This window comes from Ascaphus truei, chromosome 23, assembly GCF_040206685.1.
Source record: "Ascaphus truei isolate aAscTru1 chromosome 23, aAscTru1.hap1, whole genome shotgun sequence".
In the NCBI taxonomy this organism is placed as follows: domain Eukaryota; kingdom Metazoa; phylum Chordata; class Amphibia; order Anura; family Ascaphidae; genus Ascaphus; species Ascaphus truei.
The window spans coordinates 6,771,882-6,791,770 of NC_134505.1; the positions used below are offsets into that span (position 1 = coordinate 6,771,882).

A 19,889-nucleotide genomic window follows, 5' to 3' on the forward strand; every position below is an offset into this window, starting at 1 on the left:
TACACACTGAAGTTGGGGGGTTTGGGGGGCTCCGGTGGGAAAGAGACATTTAGTCTTCAGCTGATATTTTTTTTTTTTGTCTGTTTCTTGGTTTTAATAGAAAAAATAAACCAATCACCATAACAAAAATTACATAACGGGGTCCTCGCTGCACGGGGTCCTCACTGCACAGGGTCCTCACTGCACGGGGTCCTCACTGCACGGGGTCCTCACTGCACGGGCTCCGATTCCATGGGCTCCTCCGGGGGTCTGCAAGGAGACACACACGGGGTCAGTGTGTGCAGCAATGTATGGTGGCACAGAGCATCTCTGCACACAAACCTCATCTGAGCTAATGTGGGACTGACCCTTTAACCCATTACACACGTCCCTGACATTAGATCACTTTGCCCCTACGTGGGACTGACCCTTTAACCCATTAAACACGTTCCTGTCATTAGGTCACTTTGCTCTTACGTGGGACTGACCCTTTATCCCATTAAACACGTCCCTGTCATTAGGTCACTTTGCCCCTACGTGGGACTGTCCCTTTAACCCATTAAACACGTAACGGTCATTAGGTCACTTTGCCCCTACGTGGGACTGACCCTTTAACCCATTAAAAACGTCCCTGTCATTAGGTCACTTTGCCCCTACGTGGGACTGTCCCTTTAACCCATTAAACACGTAACGGTCATTAGGTCACTTTGCCCCTACGTGGGACTGACCCTTTAACCCACTAAACACGTCCCTGTCATTAGGTCACTTTGCTCCTACGTGGGACCATCCCTTGAACCCATTAAACACGTCCCTGTCATTAGGTCACTTTGCCCCTACGTGGGACTGTCCCTTTAACCCATTAAACACGTCCCTGTCATTAGGTCACTTTGCCCCTATGTGGGACTGTCCCTTTAACCCATTAAACACGTCCCTGTCATTAGGTCACTTTGCCCCTACGTGGGACTGTCCCTTTAACCCATTAAACACGTCCCTGTCATTAGGTCACTTTGCCCCTACGTGGGACTGTCCCTTTAACCCATTAAACACGTCCCTGTCATTAGGTCACTTTGCCTCTATGTGGGACTGTCCCTTTAACCCATTAAACACGTCCCTGTCATAAGGTCACTTTGCCCCTACGTGGGACTGTCCCTTTAACCCATTAAACACGTCCCTGTCATTAGGTCACTTTGTCCCTACGTGGGACTCATCCTTTAACCCATTAAACATGTCCCTGTCATTAGGTCACTTTGCCCCTACGTGGGACTGACCCTTTAACCCATTAAACACGTCCCTGTCATTAGGTCACTTACCCCTACGTGGGACTGACCCTTTAACCCATTAAACACGTCCCTGTCATTAGGTCACTTTGTCCCTACGTGGGACTGACCCTTTAACCCATTAAACACGCCCCTGTCATTAGATCACTTTGCCCCTATGTGGGACTGTCCCTTTAACCCATTAAACACGTCCCGGTCATTAGGTCACTTTGCCCCTACGTGGGACTGACCCTTTAACCCATTAAACACGTCCCTGTCATTAGGTCACTTTGCTCCTACGTGGGACCGTCCCTTGAACCCATTAAACACGTCCCTGTCATTAGGTCACTTTGCCCCTACGTGGGACTGACCCTTTAACCCATTACACACGTCCCTGTCATTAGGTCACTTTGCCCCTACGTGGGACTGACCCTTTAACCCATTAAACACGTCCCTGTCATTAGGTCACTTTGCCCCTACGTGGGACTGACCCTTTAACCCATTAAACACGTCCCTGTCATTAGGTCACTTTGCCCCTACGTGGGACTGTCCCTTTAATGCATGACAGACGATGCGTGCTCCATGTTACCTGCAGTTGGAGTCCGTGTGGCTTTGCTCCGTGTGCACGGACAGTAGTGCCAGCGCAGTGACCGCCTCCGCTTCCTCCGTCTCTCCCGCCTGGGCTTCTTGCAGCGAGCGGCTCAGACCGCGGCTTTTCAACGAGCTCCAATGTTTACCTGCGAGAAACACAGGATGGTGATCAGAGACGAACGTGTCGAAGATCCAGCCTAGCTCCTCCCCTAACTTACACCTCCTCCCTATAACAACTCCTCCCTATAACCTCTCCCTATAACCTCCTCCTATAACTCCCCCTCCCTATAACCTCCTCCTATAACCCCATCCCTGTAACTCTTCCCTATAACCCCTCCCTATAACCGCTTGTGGCGAAAATAGGGGGAAATCAGCGCATTAATAAAGGCAGTGTGCTCGGCTGGTTACCCCTATTTCGTATTGGGGATGAAGGGGTTAATTTTTCATGCACTGTACATGTCTTATTTTTCCCTCTGTCCCTTGTTGTCCCCATTTTGCAGGATTGTATGAGCTTGCAGTAGAGTACATCCCAAGCACACACATATGAAAAATATAATTGTGAGATAAGGGGAACATGTATTTTCAATAAAGTGTATTTTTGCTGCAGGTTTTAAACAGGGACAAGCAGGAGGAAGTTTTTTTCCTCCTGTCATTAAAATGCACACAAGAACCAAATGTTTTGACACCTATGAACTGGGTCACTTTCCTATGCAAGCTTCAAAGATCACATGCTGGGCCAACGCCGGTGAGTCTCGGGAAGTGTTGCATATGAAAGCCCCAGAGTCAGTATATGTGAATTGGCCAGGATGGTTGCTAAATAGGAAATCCTGTTGACCATCTGGGCTAGCTCACACCCCGAGTTTCCCTTCCAGCCTGAGAGAGGCCAGGTAAAGAGGGGAGTGCACCTATGCTAAGTAGTCAAGGTGGCGTTCTCGCACAGACTCTGTGTGAACAGGAAATCCCTAGAGTGCCCACTCTCCAACTGTGGGCAAGTAGGGGACTGGGGAATGAGAAAATTCCCACGAGGGGGATTGGGTGGGTGTAGAGGGAGAAAGGGGTGGCCCGGTATTAAAGGGGTTGCACCCCATTTGGCCATCCCCTGACCTCACCAGGGAGACAATGGGTTAACTGGGCTGCGGTCCAGAAATGTGGTTTAAACCTTGTTATAGCATGAAAATGTATATTCCCCTGTCCCCATGCTTTATTGTTATATCTTGTTATATCAGTGTCTGCATCACACACATACTGAGATCCATCCGGGAGGGCAAGGGTTAAAAGTTCTTTAGTGATTATAGCCCTTTGTGTAATTTTCCCGCCTTTTCAGGCACCATTTGCAGAGTCCCATAGGCCGCCATTAGAGCTCAATGCATTCAATGGCGGATCTTGCTGTTTTGGACCTGTTTCCCTCGAAGACCAGTAGGTGGCGTCCGAGAGGAGGAGCGGCGGTTTCCCAATGTAAGTCAATGGGCTCATTGACTTCAATGGAGATTCCTCGACGGCGCTTTCCAGGAACGAGTTAGCTGCCGTCCAAACCGCAAAACTGCAAAGCGGATACTTTTTCTGAAAAAGAGCTTTGAGCACTCATTAGTCAAGTTCAACGTTAAGTGGCGTGGGAATCTACCGTTCTAGGGCACCCAGAAATAAAATTCTTTTTGCCCCTAGTTCCTAGACCTCCCCCCACTCGACCATCACCGGGTCCCCGAATTCTGGACCCCCGAGAAGGGTCGTGCCGAGAGAGCGGGTCGCGCCATAGGTTCCAATGGCGGCGGCAGAAACAGCTCAGGAATTTGACTAAGTCCGAAAAGCTACAAACCATGAATCCATACCTCCGGTTCCGGAGGGTCCCGAGGGCTAGGGTTTGGGGTACCTGTAGGCACTGCTCCGGCATGGCTGCAGAACCATCCTTGACCCTCTTGGACCAACCCGACGGAGTATGGACCCCCTTGAAAGTTCGGGAATTCTCCCATAGACTTCAACGGCGGCCAATTTCCATTGACCGGCTATGGCGGAGAAACCCCATGGACTTCAACGGCGGCGATGCCCCATTGAAAGTCTATGGCGGTGGATTCCCATAGCCGCCAACGGCGGCGGTTTGGCATTGAAAGTCTATGGCGGCGGAGCCCGTTATTTTCAATGGGGATTTAGTGAAAAACCGTGATTTAATTTACAGCGGAGTTTTTTTGTATTAAGATAGGAAACGGTTTAAGTGGTAGTTGTGTAACTCCAGTTCCGACAGTCGTAGCGGGCTGAAACTCGGACCATATGGTGTCCCAGTTCCAGCATTGAGATCTGGGTAGTTTGGACCCGCTGGACCTAACGGAACCAGATATTTTAATATGTTTGTATTTTACCTGTAATACTATATCCCAAGGCAGGGATAAAACCCAGAGGAAAATCCTTTGCATACAAGGAAGCATATGGTCAGAGAGGCGACCCAATGTCTAGGACCGACGTACTGTTCAAAGGGTTTTGCCACCTTCACTGTTTACCTGAGGGCGGAGACGACTCAAACCAGAGCAGTCTGTGAGTGCCATATTTTACACCTTCCAACAAAGGGTATCCTGCCAGAAACTCCATTTGGTAGACTGGCTGGCATTCCCGATGTAAATGTGGGGCTACAGAAATGAGACCCCAGGGTCCTAGTGCGCATGAGCCAACTAGCAGGGGGGCATGGATTAAAATGTGTTCCCACGTTAAAGATTGGATACAGTTAATTGTTACTTAATAGCCTGTACTTAATGTTAAGGATAGGGTTACAAAAGATATACTGTATAAACTGTGGTCAACCCTATATCCTTTGTCTTCTGATACCATCTTGATTGTGACCTGATTGCTGGAGAATTGCTATCTGATACTTCTCATTCCCCACCCCCAAGTAAGTGTTACTTCTTGCCTGTTACTGTACTATATTGTGTGTTCACCTATTTAAGGAATAAATATACTTTATTATATCTAAGCCTCGTTCAGTTCAACCCAGTTATTTGGTGTATTATTATAGCCTGTCACAAAGCTCCCGTCACAGTGGGTATGTTGGTATATATACACATGCCACCCAGGCTATCGCCGTTGTCTTTCGTTTTCCATTCTACAATGTGAGCGGATTTCCATCACGCTTCTAACAGCGGATAAGAGCAGCAGCACAATCCTGGAACGCAAAGAGTCTTATCACATCGGAACCAAGAACAGAACTCTGCGTCAGGACTCCGTTATTGCTGGGGGGTATCTATCAGACCCCAACGGACCAGAAAGGACTTTACACTCTCACAGAAGGATTGGGCTGGCAATTTGTGCCCTTGCAAAAGGACATTTTAAAGGACAATCTTCTGGAGCTTTGCCCCTTTCTGGACATTATCCCCCGTTTCTTCCTTCAGTAAGTGTTTTTATTAAGTGTATTCTAAGGTTGTCGTCTGTCTGTCTAGTAAGGAAATAAATGACAATTTATTTTGATCAACTTGGATGCTCAATCTAAACCCAAAATATAAATGTGTTGATAATAGTTGTGTCCATCGTGACACCGCTCCCTATAACCCCTCCCATAACGCTCCCTATAACCCCTCCCATAACGCTCCCTATAAATGATTTGAATAAACTGACGACTAATCTACAAGTAATACACTGGGATGATGCTTTTGCAGGGAAAAAAGTAGAAGATAAATGGGCAGTCTTTAAAACATTGTTAGAAAGGCACCCTCACGAAGGACAGAAGTAAACAGAATAAACCTAGTCATGAGCATGGAAAGGCTAACAGCAATGCTCAGGCAAAAAATGCCACAATCCCACAACACCTGAGAACCAAGGATAAGTCTAGGAATCTCGACACCAGACTAGACTCAAATATAAAAAAAATAACCCATCTCCCCTCACCCACCCCCGACACGGACAATAAGAGAGGAACTCCCCAACACCTCCCCCCCCCCTCCCATCCTCCCCGAAACCTACCCCCCCCCCAACCCATCTTATGTCGTTCCCATCTATCCCCCCCCAACCTGAGTCTCCCCCTACCCATCTCTTTTTTTGACACAAAACTGAGAAAAGGCTTTATTGAGACTGTCTCCATAGAACACAATCAAGTCAAGTTATTCCTATACGATTGTTAAACACTGTACTGATTGTAACCCCTGAAGGTACCAACTCTTATCTGTCTCCAATAAAGGAAAAAAGATTGTTAAAAAAACCCCAAAAACATTGTTAGAAAAGCACACTTATCAGTGTATACCCTCGGGTAATAAGTATGAAAGAAAGAAGCCGGAGGGGGGGGGGGGGGGGCGCATGGCCAGCTGCTGAGCCGAGAAGTCGTGCAGCTCTGGGCCCCAGAGTCACCATAAACCTTTCTTCCCCCCTATAATACCGTAGGAAAATATCCCCTAACACATCGGCGGGGGGGGGGGGGGGGGGGGCCCGGATGCTGATATCACCCCGACTCCACAAAAGCCCATACAAAAAAACCCCACTGACTTGCCTACAGAGGCGACGAAGTGACCGGGCGGCGAGGCGTGACAGTTATCTTACCTTGGCGTCTGCCTGACTGCGACTGAGACCTGCATACCACCTGCGTACTAGGCAGACTAGTAAGCAGCGGGGCGAGAGGCCGCCTAACGGAGGCCCCGGCGCTGCTGTGAGTGAACCGCTGGTGGAGCAGCATCGAGGAGCCGGAGATAGGGGAGGGCGGCCATTTTGTTTCAGCACTCGGCTGCAGTGCCGACGGAGCGCGCGGGCTACCCCGATCCTTAGGCCACTGACCGCAGCCTCCTTGGGGCCCGGGGAGACCCTGCAGTGGCATCACCTGAGGAAAAAAGCCCTCACCGACGGGGAAGCGGCGGTGTAAAATGGCGCGGGCTGTCCGTGTCACCCAAGATGGCGGCCATAGACCTATGAGTTGGGGAAAACCGAGGCACGGAGCAGGCTGCGGAAACAACACAGGCCTAAGGGGTCGGACACTAGACCAAGAAACCTTTAACCCCATAAAAAGCCTGCAGAGGCGAGATCCTCACCACATTTGCACCAGATAATACAGTTAAGAGGCAGAGTGAAGACTTTGGGTTTCTAGATAAAAAGCAATTAGGAGGCCCAGTGGCACCACCAAAACCCCCGGCATCGAAATCTAAAAAACCAGAGAAGTCCCCATCTCAGCACCCGCCATAAATCTCCAGATCCTGCCTGGTGAGCTGCTGACTTGGCTAAACCTGCGTCTCCCGCCAGGCGGCACCCACAACCTGAGCAAAAATCTCACCTGCACCGATCAGCCAAAGCGGGAACAAAAATCCAAATGGGAGGCGCATGCGTGGCGGGCAGTGGGATGGCCGCCTAATCCCGTAGCTCCGCCCCCAGGACGCCACATTTCACCGCCGTTCGGCGTTATACCGGCAACTCTCCACCCTGCCTACGGTAATCAGTCTCCACCTGCAATAATGCAGCGCAATCCCGCGCCCAAGATGTTTTGCCTTCTAGGGTTAAGAAAACCCTGCTCCGCCACGGCGCATCCGACTTCTTCCGTCGACAACGCGGACCGTCTCGAGCAGCCCCAACAAGATATGGACGTGCTCTATGAGAAACTAAAAATCAGCATTTCAGTCAGAAATCCAGAAGGTAGTTAAGGAGCTCCGTGGAGAACTAGCCCTGGTGGAGGAGCATGCCACTGATTCGGGGGCCAGGGTCACGGAGATTGGGGAAGGTCAAGACTCTTTGGTGCCAGACGCGGCCACCGTGAAGAACCAGATGGCAGAACTTGGCGAGTTACAGGAGGACCAGGGCAACCGCTCTCGGAGGAATAACATGAGTCCGAGGTACACCGGAGGAGGTAGATGACCTCAATGACTTTGTGAAACGAGTATTTACCATGCTATGCCCAGAGTTAACATAATTCCAAACGCTAATGGACAGAGAACACAGCCCAAGGTCCAAGGCCCCCAATCAGGACAAACCAAGGGATGTGATCCTGCACCTCCATTATTACCGCGCAAAGGAAACAACCATGACGGCGGCTAGAAACCGTGAGGTAATTGAATTTGACTCCATAAAACTACAGCTGTTCCCAGACCGGGCGCCAATTACACGGCAGAAACGCCGAAATGTAACGAAAGTCACAGAAATCCTTCGCAACGCTGGAGTCAGACGCCGGTGGGGTTTCCCCTTTCGCCTCATGGTGCTCAAAGGGCGCACCCAAGTCTCAATCAAAGATCCAAGGGAGGCTCCCGACTTTCTGGCGGGATTGGGGCTCCAGGTGAAGCCCTCGGAAACGCAGGGAGAGAGGGACCAGCCCCTAAAAAAAGAGGCCAGCTGAAGTGGTTCAGGGTGGGGATCCCAGCAAGGCACATAGCACCCGCGCGGAGGGGCCAACCATAAAGTCTGCCCGCAAGACTTGATTATCAAGCGAGGGTCTCCCCCCCCCCCTACGGAGAAAATAAAAGGAAAAAGACAACCCGTAAGAAAAGTGGAACTATACATGGACTTAGTATACGGACTTGGTGGAAAGCACCTTGGGCCTCGTTGGGTCTAAGACATGGACTTATTGGGGTAGTCCTACAAGAAGTTGCCATTGTTGGCCATTATAATAGCGCTACGGTTGGGCGGCCGCAGGTGTTACGTTGCGGGTGTTTGACCCGCGTTATTGTTTGACTGATGCCAATAAGTTGGCAAAGCATGAGCCCCGACTGTTTGGGCCACCCAGTGAGCCCTACATTTTTTCCATTTAATGGAACTCGGATCCGAGGATGGGTAGATGTAGAGAATGCCGAGTCCAAACCAGCGGACATCAACATCCTTTTATGGCTATCCATATCCAAAAGACCGCCAAATACTCTATCCCACCCAGTGATTAGACACTTGCTGACACTCCGGGACTGCCTGAAATTTAAACTCACAACAGAGTGTTCCCCTATGATCCCGCTCTTCGACAACCCAGGTGGAGCGACGGGTGCATTCCAAGGCTGGAGGGCGGCCGACATCGTTGATGTCCTGGGACCCCTTCTCTTTTCTCTCTACACACTCTCTCTAGGTGACCTAATCACATCTTTTGGGTTTAAATATCACCTCTATGCTGACGACACACAAATTTACCTTTCAACCCCTGACCTTACACCTGCTATACAGACCAAAGTTTCTGAATGCCTCTCTGGAATATCATCCTGGATGGCCATCCGCCGACTGAAACTTAACATGGCAAAAACAGAGCTCCTTATACTACCTCCCAAACCTGGCCCTACTACATCCTTCCACATTGCTATTGGAAATACGATCATTCACCCAGTAGCCCAAGCACGCTGCCTAGGGGTCACACTTGATTCCTCTCTCTCATTCTCCTCTCATATTCAAAACGTTTCTAAAACTTGTCGCTTTTTCCTCCGCAATATCACAAAGATACGCCCTTTCCTCTGTTACTCATCTGCCAAAACTCTGACTCAGGCCCTCATTCTCTCCCGTCTTGATTACTGTAACCTCCTGCTGTCCGGCCTTCCTACCTCTCACCTGTCTCCCCTACAATCTATCCTAAACACTGCTGCCAGAATCACTCTACTCTTTCCTAAATCTGTCTCAGCGTCTCCCCTGCTGAAATCCCTCTCCTGGCTTCCGATTAAATCCCGCATCTCACACTCCATTCTTCTCCTCACTTTTAAAGCTTTACATTCTTCTGCCCCTCATTACATCTCAGCCCTAATTTCTCGCTATGCACCATCACGACTCTTGCGTTCTTCTCAAGGATGTCTTCTTTCTACCCCCTTTGTATCTAAAGCTCTCTCCCGCCTTAAACCTTTCTCACTTTCTGCCCCACACCTCTGGAATGCCCTTCCCCTCAATACCCGACTAGCCCCCTCGCTATCCACCTTTAAGACCCACCTTAAGACACATCTGCTTAAAGAAGCATATGAGTAGCACTGGATAATCATGGACACATGACACAAAGCTTGGCCCCCTGCAGACGCACTTACTAGTATTCCCTCCTACTGTCTCTGTACGTTCTCCCTACCTACCAATTAGACTGTAAGCTCCTCGGAGCAGGGACTCCTTCCTTAATGTTACTTTTACAGTATGTCTGAAGCACTTATTCCCATGATCTGTTATTTATATTTGTTATTTATATGATATGTATTACTACTGTGAAGCGCTATGTACATTTTATGGCGCTATACAAATAAAGACATACATACATACATACATGTAGGGGGTCTGTTCTCTTTCTGTAGGTTTATCCCGTTCCCAGAATGACACAAAAATAAAATAGAAACCTGCCACCCTCTGATATATCACGCTACCTGCAGGTAAAACATTTTGTCACACAATATTATAGGGTCGGGGTGTCCCCTTCCTCCACTCCCGTCCTGTTTTAGAGGCTGTGGAAAAAACGGATCAATGTCACATATTTGGTGGAGATGGCCCAAACTGGCCCCCCCTATGGAAGCTCGTCTTCCAACTTATCAATAGGTTGTTTCATGTTAAATTGAGACCCCACCATGGGTGGCCCTCCTAGGAAGACCTATTGAAGATATGCCGCGCGCCTCAGCCAAGCTGATCGCTGATCATGTCAGCCACAAGACGCTGTATCGTGGCGTCCTGGAATAAAAAAACCAGGAAACTCCCTCTCTAGCCGTGGTTAAACGTAGGATATGGCATATCTCGGTTATGGGAAAAGCTCACTGCGTTCCTGAGAGAGAACTGCCAAAAGTGCCCCCAGATCTGGGATCTCTTGGTTCGCCGGCGAAGGTGGGCAGAGAGACAGCAGAGAACGGGCCTTTATATAGGATGAAAAAAATCGTTCCCCCCCCACCCCCCCGAGGTCGTTCGGGCAAGGCCTGGAACAAGGAATAATTCTTATAGGTAATACTGTAGATACAAGAAAATAGACACGTTAAAAACCTAAAAAGCAGATAAAGGTGCTCCAATCTTCCCCACACACTCCGCTCCTATGTATTTGTCCAGTCTATTTATTTGTTCACGTTTAAATGTAAGCGAAAACGGCTAGTTGTGGTCATGAATGTACCCTTTGTATTTTCTGTATCCCATTGAAATCTGCAAATAAAATTAAGTTGAAAGAAAAAAAAAAGAAAGAAATAAGTCAAAACCAAATGTGGCTAAATAAACAGGTAGGGGAGGAAATGGACAAGAAGAGGAAGGCGTTTAGATTCTTTAAGTCAGAAGGGACGGAGACATCGCATCAGAATCATAAGCAATGTAACAAAAATTGCAAAAGGGCAATCAAATTAGCAAAAATGGATAATGAAAAAAGGATTGCAATAGAAAGTAAGGTCAACCCTAAAAAGTTCTTTAAGTACCTTAATAACAAAAAAAAGTAGAAAAGAAAATATAGGACCCTTTCAGTGTGAGATGGGCAGGCAGATTATTGGAGATAAGGAAAAAGCTGACGTATTAAACAAATTCTTTGCCTCTGTGTTTACCAGGGAAGAATCAAGTTCAATAGTAGTGCTGCAGGAGGAAGCCACAACCTCCATATTAATGAACAATTGGTTAACTGAGGAAGAAGTTCATAAGCGGCTTGATAAAATTAAAGTAAATAAGGCACCTGGCCCCGATGGCATACATCCAAGAGTTCTCAAGGAGTTAAGTTCAGTAATAGCAAAACCATTATATTTAATATTCAAGGACTCCATTTCCACAGGCTCTGTACCACAAGATTGGCGTAAAGCAGATGTGATGCCTATATTTAAAAAAGGGAGCTAGATCACAACCGGGGAATTACAGACCTGTAAGCCTGACAATAGTGGGGAAACTACTTGAAGGTTTAATACGGGATAATATTCAGGAATACCTAATGGGAAACAAAATGATTAGTAATAGTCAGCATGGATTTATGAAGGATAGGTCATGTCGAACTAACCTTATTTGTTTCTTTGAGGACGTAAGTAGGAATTTAGACCAGGGTAATGCAGTTGATGTGTTCCCAGGGGCCCGGGATTTTTCAGGGGGGGGGGTACGGGTGGTTGCAGAGGCAGGGGGGCACAGCATCAAAGTTTGCGCACCCCTGACCTAACTTTCGAGGCCAGCTAAATTAGATTTATTTACATTAGAAAAGAGGCTTCGAGGGGATATGATAACTATATACAAATATATTCGGGGACAATACAAGGAGCTGGTCACAGTCAAGATCCAAACTCCTTCACAGAATGTCTCTCAGATAGTCCTTAATGCTCTGATCAGCAGCACCCCTTATATAGCCCTAGTGGCTATCCTTTACATGGGACAGGGGCTGCTGGCCAATCAGAGCACGGATTGAGTTGGTGCCAAGAATGCCAGAGGAGGGGCGTGCTAAGGCACTCAAGACCTCCCCCTGGGTAGGAGCCTCAGAGTCTGGGCAGTACAATGCTCTTACTCCCAGATCTGATCAGCAGCCTTTCACCTCTCCCCAGGAGTCCTGACACCCAACTGTCCCAAACCCTGGATTTAATCCTATCATTTCTATGGGAAGCTTCAACTAAGTGGATGGCTGAGTCTTTCTCCATAGAAATGACAGTAACAGTGGAATATCTCATTTACTTTCTTGCAGGGCTGACACCCAAAGCACATTACAGCGATTTACACACAGACACCACAAATCACACCATAAGACAATGCCGGATTTCTAAACGGGGGGGGAAGCATTGTCGCAGGGAATAAAGAATACAGGCTTTGAAATACATTCTTACAGACATGGAAATACATTTACACATTCCCTGTTCTTCCCCAGAAATTAAAGTACATTTTGCCGAAATAAGCCTTACATTAGGTGGCCAAGTTACATGGATTATGGGGGAGCTGGCTGGGCTTCATCCCAATTTTGTGACGCCAGCTAGCCCTGCCGTCACAGCATCTTGTTAGAAAGGAACGGTATACAGGGATATACCAAATAAGTAAACATGGGAAGGACGGTGATCCAGGGATTAATCCGATTGCCAATTCTTGGGAGTCAGGAAGGAGTTTATTCTCCCCCTTATGAGATATCATTGGATGATCTGACACTGGGGGTTTTTGTTTGCCTTCCTCTGGATCAATAAGTAAGTACAGATATAGGATAAAGTATCTGTCGTCTAAATTTAGCATAGGTTGAACTTGATGGACGTACGTCTTTTTTCAACCTCATCCACTATGTAACTGCTCCTATAACTCCTCCCCTAACTGCTCCTATAACTCCTCCCCTAACTCCTCCCCTAACTGCTCCTATAACTCCTCCCCTAACTGCTCCCTATAACTCCTCCCTTAACTGCTCCTATAATTCCTCCCCTAACTGCTCCTATAACCACTCCCTATACCCGCTCCCACGCCCCCTATACCCGCTCCCACGCCCCCTATACCCGCTCCCACGCCCCCTATACCCGCTCCCACGCCCCCTATACCCGCTCCCACGCTCACTCTGTATGGCGATCACTTTCTCCAGCGTTGACACTGCGTTATCGCTGGGTCTCTGTTGCAGGACGCCGGTATCGAGGGGTGCAGGCTACATACAGAAATAGGGGGGGGGGGGTCAGAGTGGTGGGGAGGGGGGTGCAGCGGTGACCCCCCTCCCCCCTCCTCCTCTCACCTCGATGCCGAGCAGGGCAGAGACGCAGGCTTCGGAGGCGTCACAGATAGCCGTGAGGTCGTGACCCCCCTCTAACGCCATCACCACCCGGCCACCGGCTAGGGTCATTAACTGCTTAGTGAGGTGCCCGAAACCTGGGGGCGAGAGGGGGAGTCAGGGGAGAGAGAGAGAGGAGGAGGGAGGGGGTGAGAGGACAGGGGGAGAGAGAGCGGGGATAGAGATAAAGGAGAAGGGGGGCGGGGGAGAGTGAGAGAGAGAGGAGAGGGGGGGTGAGAGGAGACAGAGAGGAGAGGGGGGGTTAGATGAGACAGAGAGGAGAGGGGGTGGGGGTCAGAGGAGACAGAGAGGAGAGGGGGGGTGAGAGGAGAGGGGGGGGTGAGAGGAGAGAGGGGGGGTGAGAGGAGAGAGGGGGGGTGAGAGGAGAGAGAGGAGAGAGGGGGAGAGAGGAGAGAGGGGGAGAGAGAGGGACGGGGGGAAGAGAGGGGAAAGGGGTGGGAAGAGAGAGGGGAAAGGGAGGGGAAGAGAGGAGAAAGGGGGAAAGAGGGGGAGAAAGGGGGAAAGAGAGAGAGAAGGGGAGGGGAGAGAGAGGGAGAGAGAAGATAGATAGAAGGGGGAGAGAGAGGGAGATGGGGGAGGAGAGGGAGATGTCGGGTATTAGAGGGAGATGGGGGGGAAGGAGAAAGAGATGAGGGGGAAGGAGATGGGGGGGAAGGAGAGGGAGACTGGCGGGGGAGGAGAGGGAGACTGGCGGGGGAGGAGAGGGAGACTGGCGGGGGAGGAGAGGGAGACTGGCGGAGGAGGAGAGGGAGACTGGCGGGGGAGGAGAGGGAGACTGGCGGGGGAGGAGAGGGAGACTGGCGGGGGAGGAGAGGGAGACTGGTGGGGGAGAAGGGAGACAGGCGGGGGAGGAGAGGGAGACTGGTGGGGAGGAGAGGGAGACTGGCGGGGGAGGAGAGGGAGACTGGCGGGGAGGAGAGGGAGATGAGGGGGAAGGAGATGGGGCGGAAGGAGAGGGAGATGGAGGGGGAAGGAGAGGGAGACTGGCGGGGAGGAGAGGGAGACTGGCGGGGAGGAGAGGGAGACTGGCGGGGGAGGAGAGGGAGACTGGCGGGGGAGGAGAGGGAGACTGGCGGGGGAGGAGAGGGAGACTGGCGGGGAGGAGAGGGAGACTGGCGGGGAGGAGAGGGAGATGAGGGGGGAGGAGAGGGAGATGAGGGGGGAGGAGAGGGAGATGGGGGGGCGGAGAGGGAGATGGGGGGGCGGAGAGGGAGATGGGGGGCGGAGAGGGAGATGGGGGGGCGGAGAGGGAGATGGGGGGGCGAGGAGGGAGATGAGGGGCAAGGAGGGATATGGGGGGCGGAGAGGGAGATGGGGGGGCGGAGAGGGAGATGGGGGGGCGGAGAGGGAGATGGGGGGGCGGAGAGGGAGATGGGGGGGCGGAGAGGGAGATGGGGGGGCGGAGAGGGAGATGGGGGGGCGGAGAGGGGTGAGGGAAAGGAGAGAGAAAAGGAGGAGGTAATGGGAGGGGGGATGGCGGGAGGTGACACTCACACTTGGCCGTCACAGAGTACCCCCCCAGGGGGGACTGGTGCCCTTCCACTGCATCAAACCCCGCCGAAACCAGGACTAGTTCTGGAGAGAACTCCTGTGCTATTGGCATAACCACTGTCCTGGGGGGGGGGAGGGGAGAGAGAGGCAGAGGGTGAGGAGGAGAGTGGGCATGGGAGGGAGGGTGTGGGGAGAGGGAGGAAGGGAGGAGAGGGGGAATAGACGGAGGGCTGAGAGGGAGGGACGGAGGGGTGAGAGGGAGGGACAGAGGGGGAGAGAGAGGCGAGAGTGTGGGGAGAAAGTTAGGGATGGGCAAGGGGTAGGGTGGGGGAGATAGTGAGTGAGGGAGGGGGAAAGGGGAGGGAGGACAGGGGGGAGGTAGAGGGGCAGGGAGGTCAAGGGAGAGGGCGAGTGGGGGGAGAGGGAGGGAAGGCGGGGGGAGAGGGAGGGAAGGCGGCGGGTGGGTGGGGGGAGATGGAGGTAAGGCGGGTGGGTGAGAGGGAGGGAAGGCGGGTGGGTGGGGGGGAGAGGGAGGGAATGTGGGTGGGAGAGGGAGGGAGGGCGGGTGGGCGAGGGAGGGTGGGTGGGGGGAGAGAGATAGAGGGACGGTGGGAGTTTGGGAGAGGGAGGGCGGGTGGGAGAGGGAGGGCGGGTGGGTGGAGATGGGACGGGAGAGGGAGTGAGGGCGGGGTGTGGGGGAGAGGGAGGGCGGGCGGGTGTGGGGGAGAGGGAGGGCGGGCGGGTGTGGTGGAGAGGGAGGGCGGGTGGGGGGGAGAAGGAGGGCGGCTGGGGGGTAGAGGGAGGGCGGGCGGGGGGGAGAGGGAGGGAGGGCGGGCGGGGGGGAGAGGGAAGGAGGGCAGGGAGGAGAGGGAAGGTGGGGGGGAGAGGGAGGGCGGGTGTGGGGGAGAGGGAGGGCGGGTGTGGGGGAGAGGGAGGGCGGGTGTGGGGGAGGGAGGGCGGGCGGGTGTGGAGGAGAGGGCGGGCGGGTGTGGAGGAGAGGGAGGGCGGGTGTGGGGGAGAGGGAGGGCGGGTGGGGGGGAGAGGGAGGGAGGGCGGGTGTGGGGGAGAGGGAGGGAGGGCGGGTGTGGGGGAGAGGGAGGGAGGGCAGGTGTGGGGGAGAGGGAGGGCGGGTGTGGGGGAGAGGGAGGGAGGGCGGGTGTGGGGGAGAGGGAGGGAGGGCGAGTGTGGGGGAGAGGGAGGGAGGGCGAGTGTGGGGGAGAGGGAGGGAGGGCGGGTGTGGGGGAGAGGGAGGGAGGGCGGGTGGGGGGGAGAGGGAGGGAGGGCGGGTGGGGGGAGAGGGAGGGCGGGTGGGGGGAGAGGGAGGGCGGGTGTGGGGGAGAGGGAGGGAGGGCGGGTGTGGGGGAGAGGGAGGGAGGGCAGGTGTGGGGGAGAGGGAGGGCGGGTGGGGGGGAGAGGGAGGGCGGGTGTGGGGGAGATGGAGGGAGGGCGGGTGTGGGGAGGGAGGGTGGGTGGGGGGGAGAGGGAGGGCGGTCGTTGGGGGACAGGGAGGGAGGGAGGGCGGGTGGGGGGGGACAGGGAGGGAGGGCGGTCGTTGGGAGAGAAGAGCAGAGCGGGTGAGTAAGGGGATTACATGCGAGGGGTCTCACCTAAAGGCCGCCAGGTATTCCGCGTCCCCCACGGGGGGATCCACGCCGCCCGTCCATGCGATGTTGACGTTGAATCCCACGCCACAGTCAGTGCCCACCTGTGACACGGGGGCACGGTCACTAATACTCCCTGTGACACGGGGGCACGGTCACTAATACTCCCTGTGACACGGGGCACGGTCACTAATACTCCCTGTGACACGGGGGCACGGTCACTAATACTCCCTGTGACACGGGGCATGTCACTAATACTCCCTGTGACACGGGGCACGGTCACTAATACTCCCTGTGACACAGGGGCACGGTCACTAATACTCCCTGTGACACGGGGGCACGGTCACTAATACTCCCTGTGACACGGGGGCACGGTCACTAATACTCCCTGTGACACGGGGCACGGTCACTAATACTCCCTGTGACACGGGGGCACGGTCACTAATACTCCCTGTGACACGGGGCATGTCACTAATACTCCCTGTGACACGGGGCACGGTCACTAATACTCCCTGTGACACAGGGGCACGGTCACTAATACTCCCTGTGACACGGGGCACGGTCACTAATACTCCCTGTGACACGGGGGCACGGTCACTAATACTCCCTGTGACACGGGGCACGGTCACTAATACTCCCTGTGACACGGGGCACGTCACTAATACTCCCTGTGACACGGGGCACGGTCACTAATACTCCCTGTGACACGGGGCACGGTCACTAATACTCCCTGTGACACAGGGGCACGGTCACTAATACTCCCTGTGACACGGGGCACGGTCACTAATACTCCCTGTGACACGGGGGCACGGTCACTAATACTCCCTGTGACACGGGGCACGGTCACTAATACTCCCTGTGACACGGGGCACGGTCACTAATACTCCCTGTGACACGGGGCACGGTCACTAATACTCCCTGTGACACGGGGCACGGTCACTAATACTCCCTGTGACACGGGGCATGGTCACTAATACTCCCTGTGACACGGGGCACGGTCACTAATACTCCCTGTGACACAGGGGCACGGTCACTAATACTCCCTGTGACATGGGGGCACGGTCACTAATACTCCCTGTGACACAGGGGCACGGTCACTAATACTCCCTGTGACACGGGGCACGGTCACTAATACTCCCTGTGACACGGGGCACGGTCACTAATACTCCCTGTGACACGGGGGCACGGTCACTAATACTCCCTGTGACACGGGGCACGGTCACTAATACTCCCTGTGACACGGGGCACGGTCACTAATACTCCCTGTGACACGGGGCACGGTCACTAATACTCCCTGTGACACGGGGGCACGGTCACTAATACTCCCTGTGACACGGGGCACGGTCACTAATACTCCCTGTGACACAGGGGCACGGTCACTAATACTCCCTGTGACACGGGGCACGGTCACTAATACTCCCTGTGACACGGGGGCACGGTCACTAATACTCCCTGTGACACGGGGCACGGTCACTAATACTCCCTGTGACACGGGGCACGGTCACTAATACTCCCTGTGACACGGGGGCACGGTCACTAATACTCCCTGTGACACGGGGCACGGTCACTAATACTCCCTGTGACACGGGGCACGGTCACTAATACTCCCTGTGACACGGGGCACGGTCACTAATACTCCCTGTGACACAGGGGCACGGTCACTAATACTCCCTGTGACACGGGGGCACGGTCACTAATACTCCCTGTGACACAGGGGCACGGTCACTAATACTCCCTGTGACACGGGGCACGGTCACTAATACTCCCTGTGACACGGGGCACGGTCACTAATACTCCCTGTGACATGGGGGCACGGTCACTAATACTCCCTGTGACACGGGGCACGGTCACTAATACTCCCTGTGACACGGGGCACGGTCACTAATACTCCCTGTGACACGGGGGCACGGTCACTAATACTCCCTGTGACACGGGGCACGTCACTAATACTCCCTGTGACACGGGGCACGGTCACTAATACTCCCTGTGACACGGGGCACGGTCACTAATACTCCCTGTGACACAGGGGCACGGTCACTAATACTCCCTGTGACACGGGGCACGGTCACTAATACTCCCTGTGACACGGGGCACGGTCACTAATACTCCCTGTGACACGGGGCACGGTCACTAATACTCCCTGTGACACGGGGCACGGTCACTAATACTCCCTGTGACACGGGGGCACGGTCACTAATACTCCCTGTGACACAGGGGCACGGTCACTAATACTCCCTGTGACACGGGGGCACGGTCACTAATACTCCCTGTGACACGGGGGCACGGTCACTAATACTCCCTGTGACACAGGGGCACGGTCACTAATACTCCCTGTGACACGGGGGCACGGTCACTAATACTCCCTGTGACACGGGGCACGGTCACTAATACTCCCTGTGACACAGGGGCACGGTCACTAATACTCCCTGTGACACGGGGGCACGGTCACTAATACTCCCTGTGACACGGGGGCACGGTCACTAATACTCCCTGTGACACGGGGCACGGTCACTAATACTCCTGTGACACGGGGGCACGGTCACTAATACTCCCTGTGACACGGGGGCACGGTCACTAATACTCCCTGTGACACGGGGGCACGGTCACTAATACTCCCTGTGACACGGGGGCACGGTCACTAATACTCCCTGTGACACGGGGCACGGTCACTAATACTCCCTGTGACACGGGGGCACGGTCACTAATACTCCCTGTGACACGGGGCACGGTCACTAATACTCCCTGTGACACGGGGGCACGGTCACTAATACTCCCTGTGACACGGGGCACGGTCACTAATACTCCCTGTGACACGGGGGCACGGTCACTAATACTCCCTGTGACACGGGGGCACGGTCACTAATACTCCCTGTGACACGGGGGCACGGTCACTAATACTCCCTGTGACACGGGGGCACGGTCACTAATACTCCCTGTGACACGGGGGCACGGTCACTAATACTCCCTGTGACACGGGGGCACGGTCACTAATACTCCCTGTGACACGGGGGCACGGTCACTAATACTCCCTGTGACACGGGGGCACGGTCACTAATACTCCCTGTGACACGGGGGCACGGTCACTAATACTCCCTGTGACACGGGGCACGGTCACTAATACTCCCTGTGACACGGGGCACGGTCACTAATACTCCCTGTGACACGGGGGCACGGTCACTAATACTCCCTGTGACACGGGGCACGGTCACTAATACTCCCTGTGACACGGGGCACGGTCACTAATACTCCCTGTGACACGGGGGCACGGTCACTAATACTCCCTGTGACACGGGGGCACGGTCACTAATACTCCCTGTGACACGGGGGCACGGTCACTAATACTCCCTGTGACACGGGGGCACGGTCACTAATACTCCCTGTGACACGGGGCACGGTCACTAATACTCC

General features: G+C 53.5%; 1 protein-coding gene across 1 annotated transcript; it reads right to left on the minus strand.

The window, feature by feature from the left end:
• HDAC5 (histone deacetylase 5) lies at positions 1-16,624 on the minus strand. Its single transcript, XM_075580383.1, has 6 exons — positions 16,488-16,624; positions 14,884-15,002; positions 13,333-13,466; positions 13,164-13,248; positions 1,825-1,972; positions 1-249 (listed from the first exon to the last, which is right to left on the minus strand). Exons 2-6 carry the CDS (start codon positions 14,990-14,992, stop codon positions 210-212), a joined length of 516 nt encoding a protein of 171 aa, XP_075436498.1. The 5' UTR covers positions 14,993-15,002; positions 16,488-16,624; the 3' UTR covers positions 1-209.
• Positions 16,625-19,889: the final 3,265 nt, after the last annotated feature.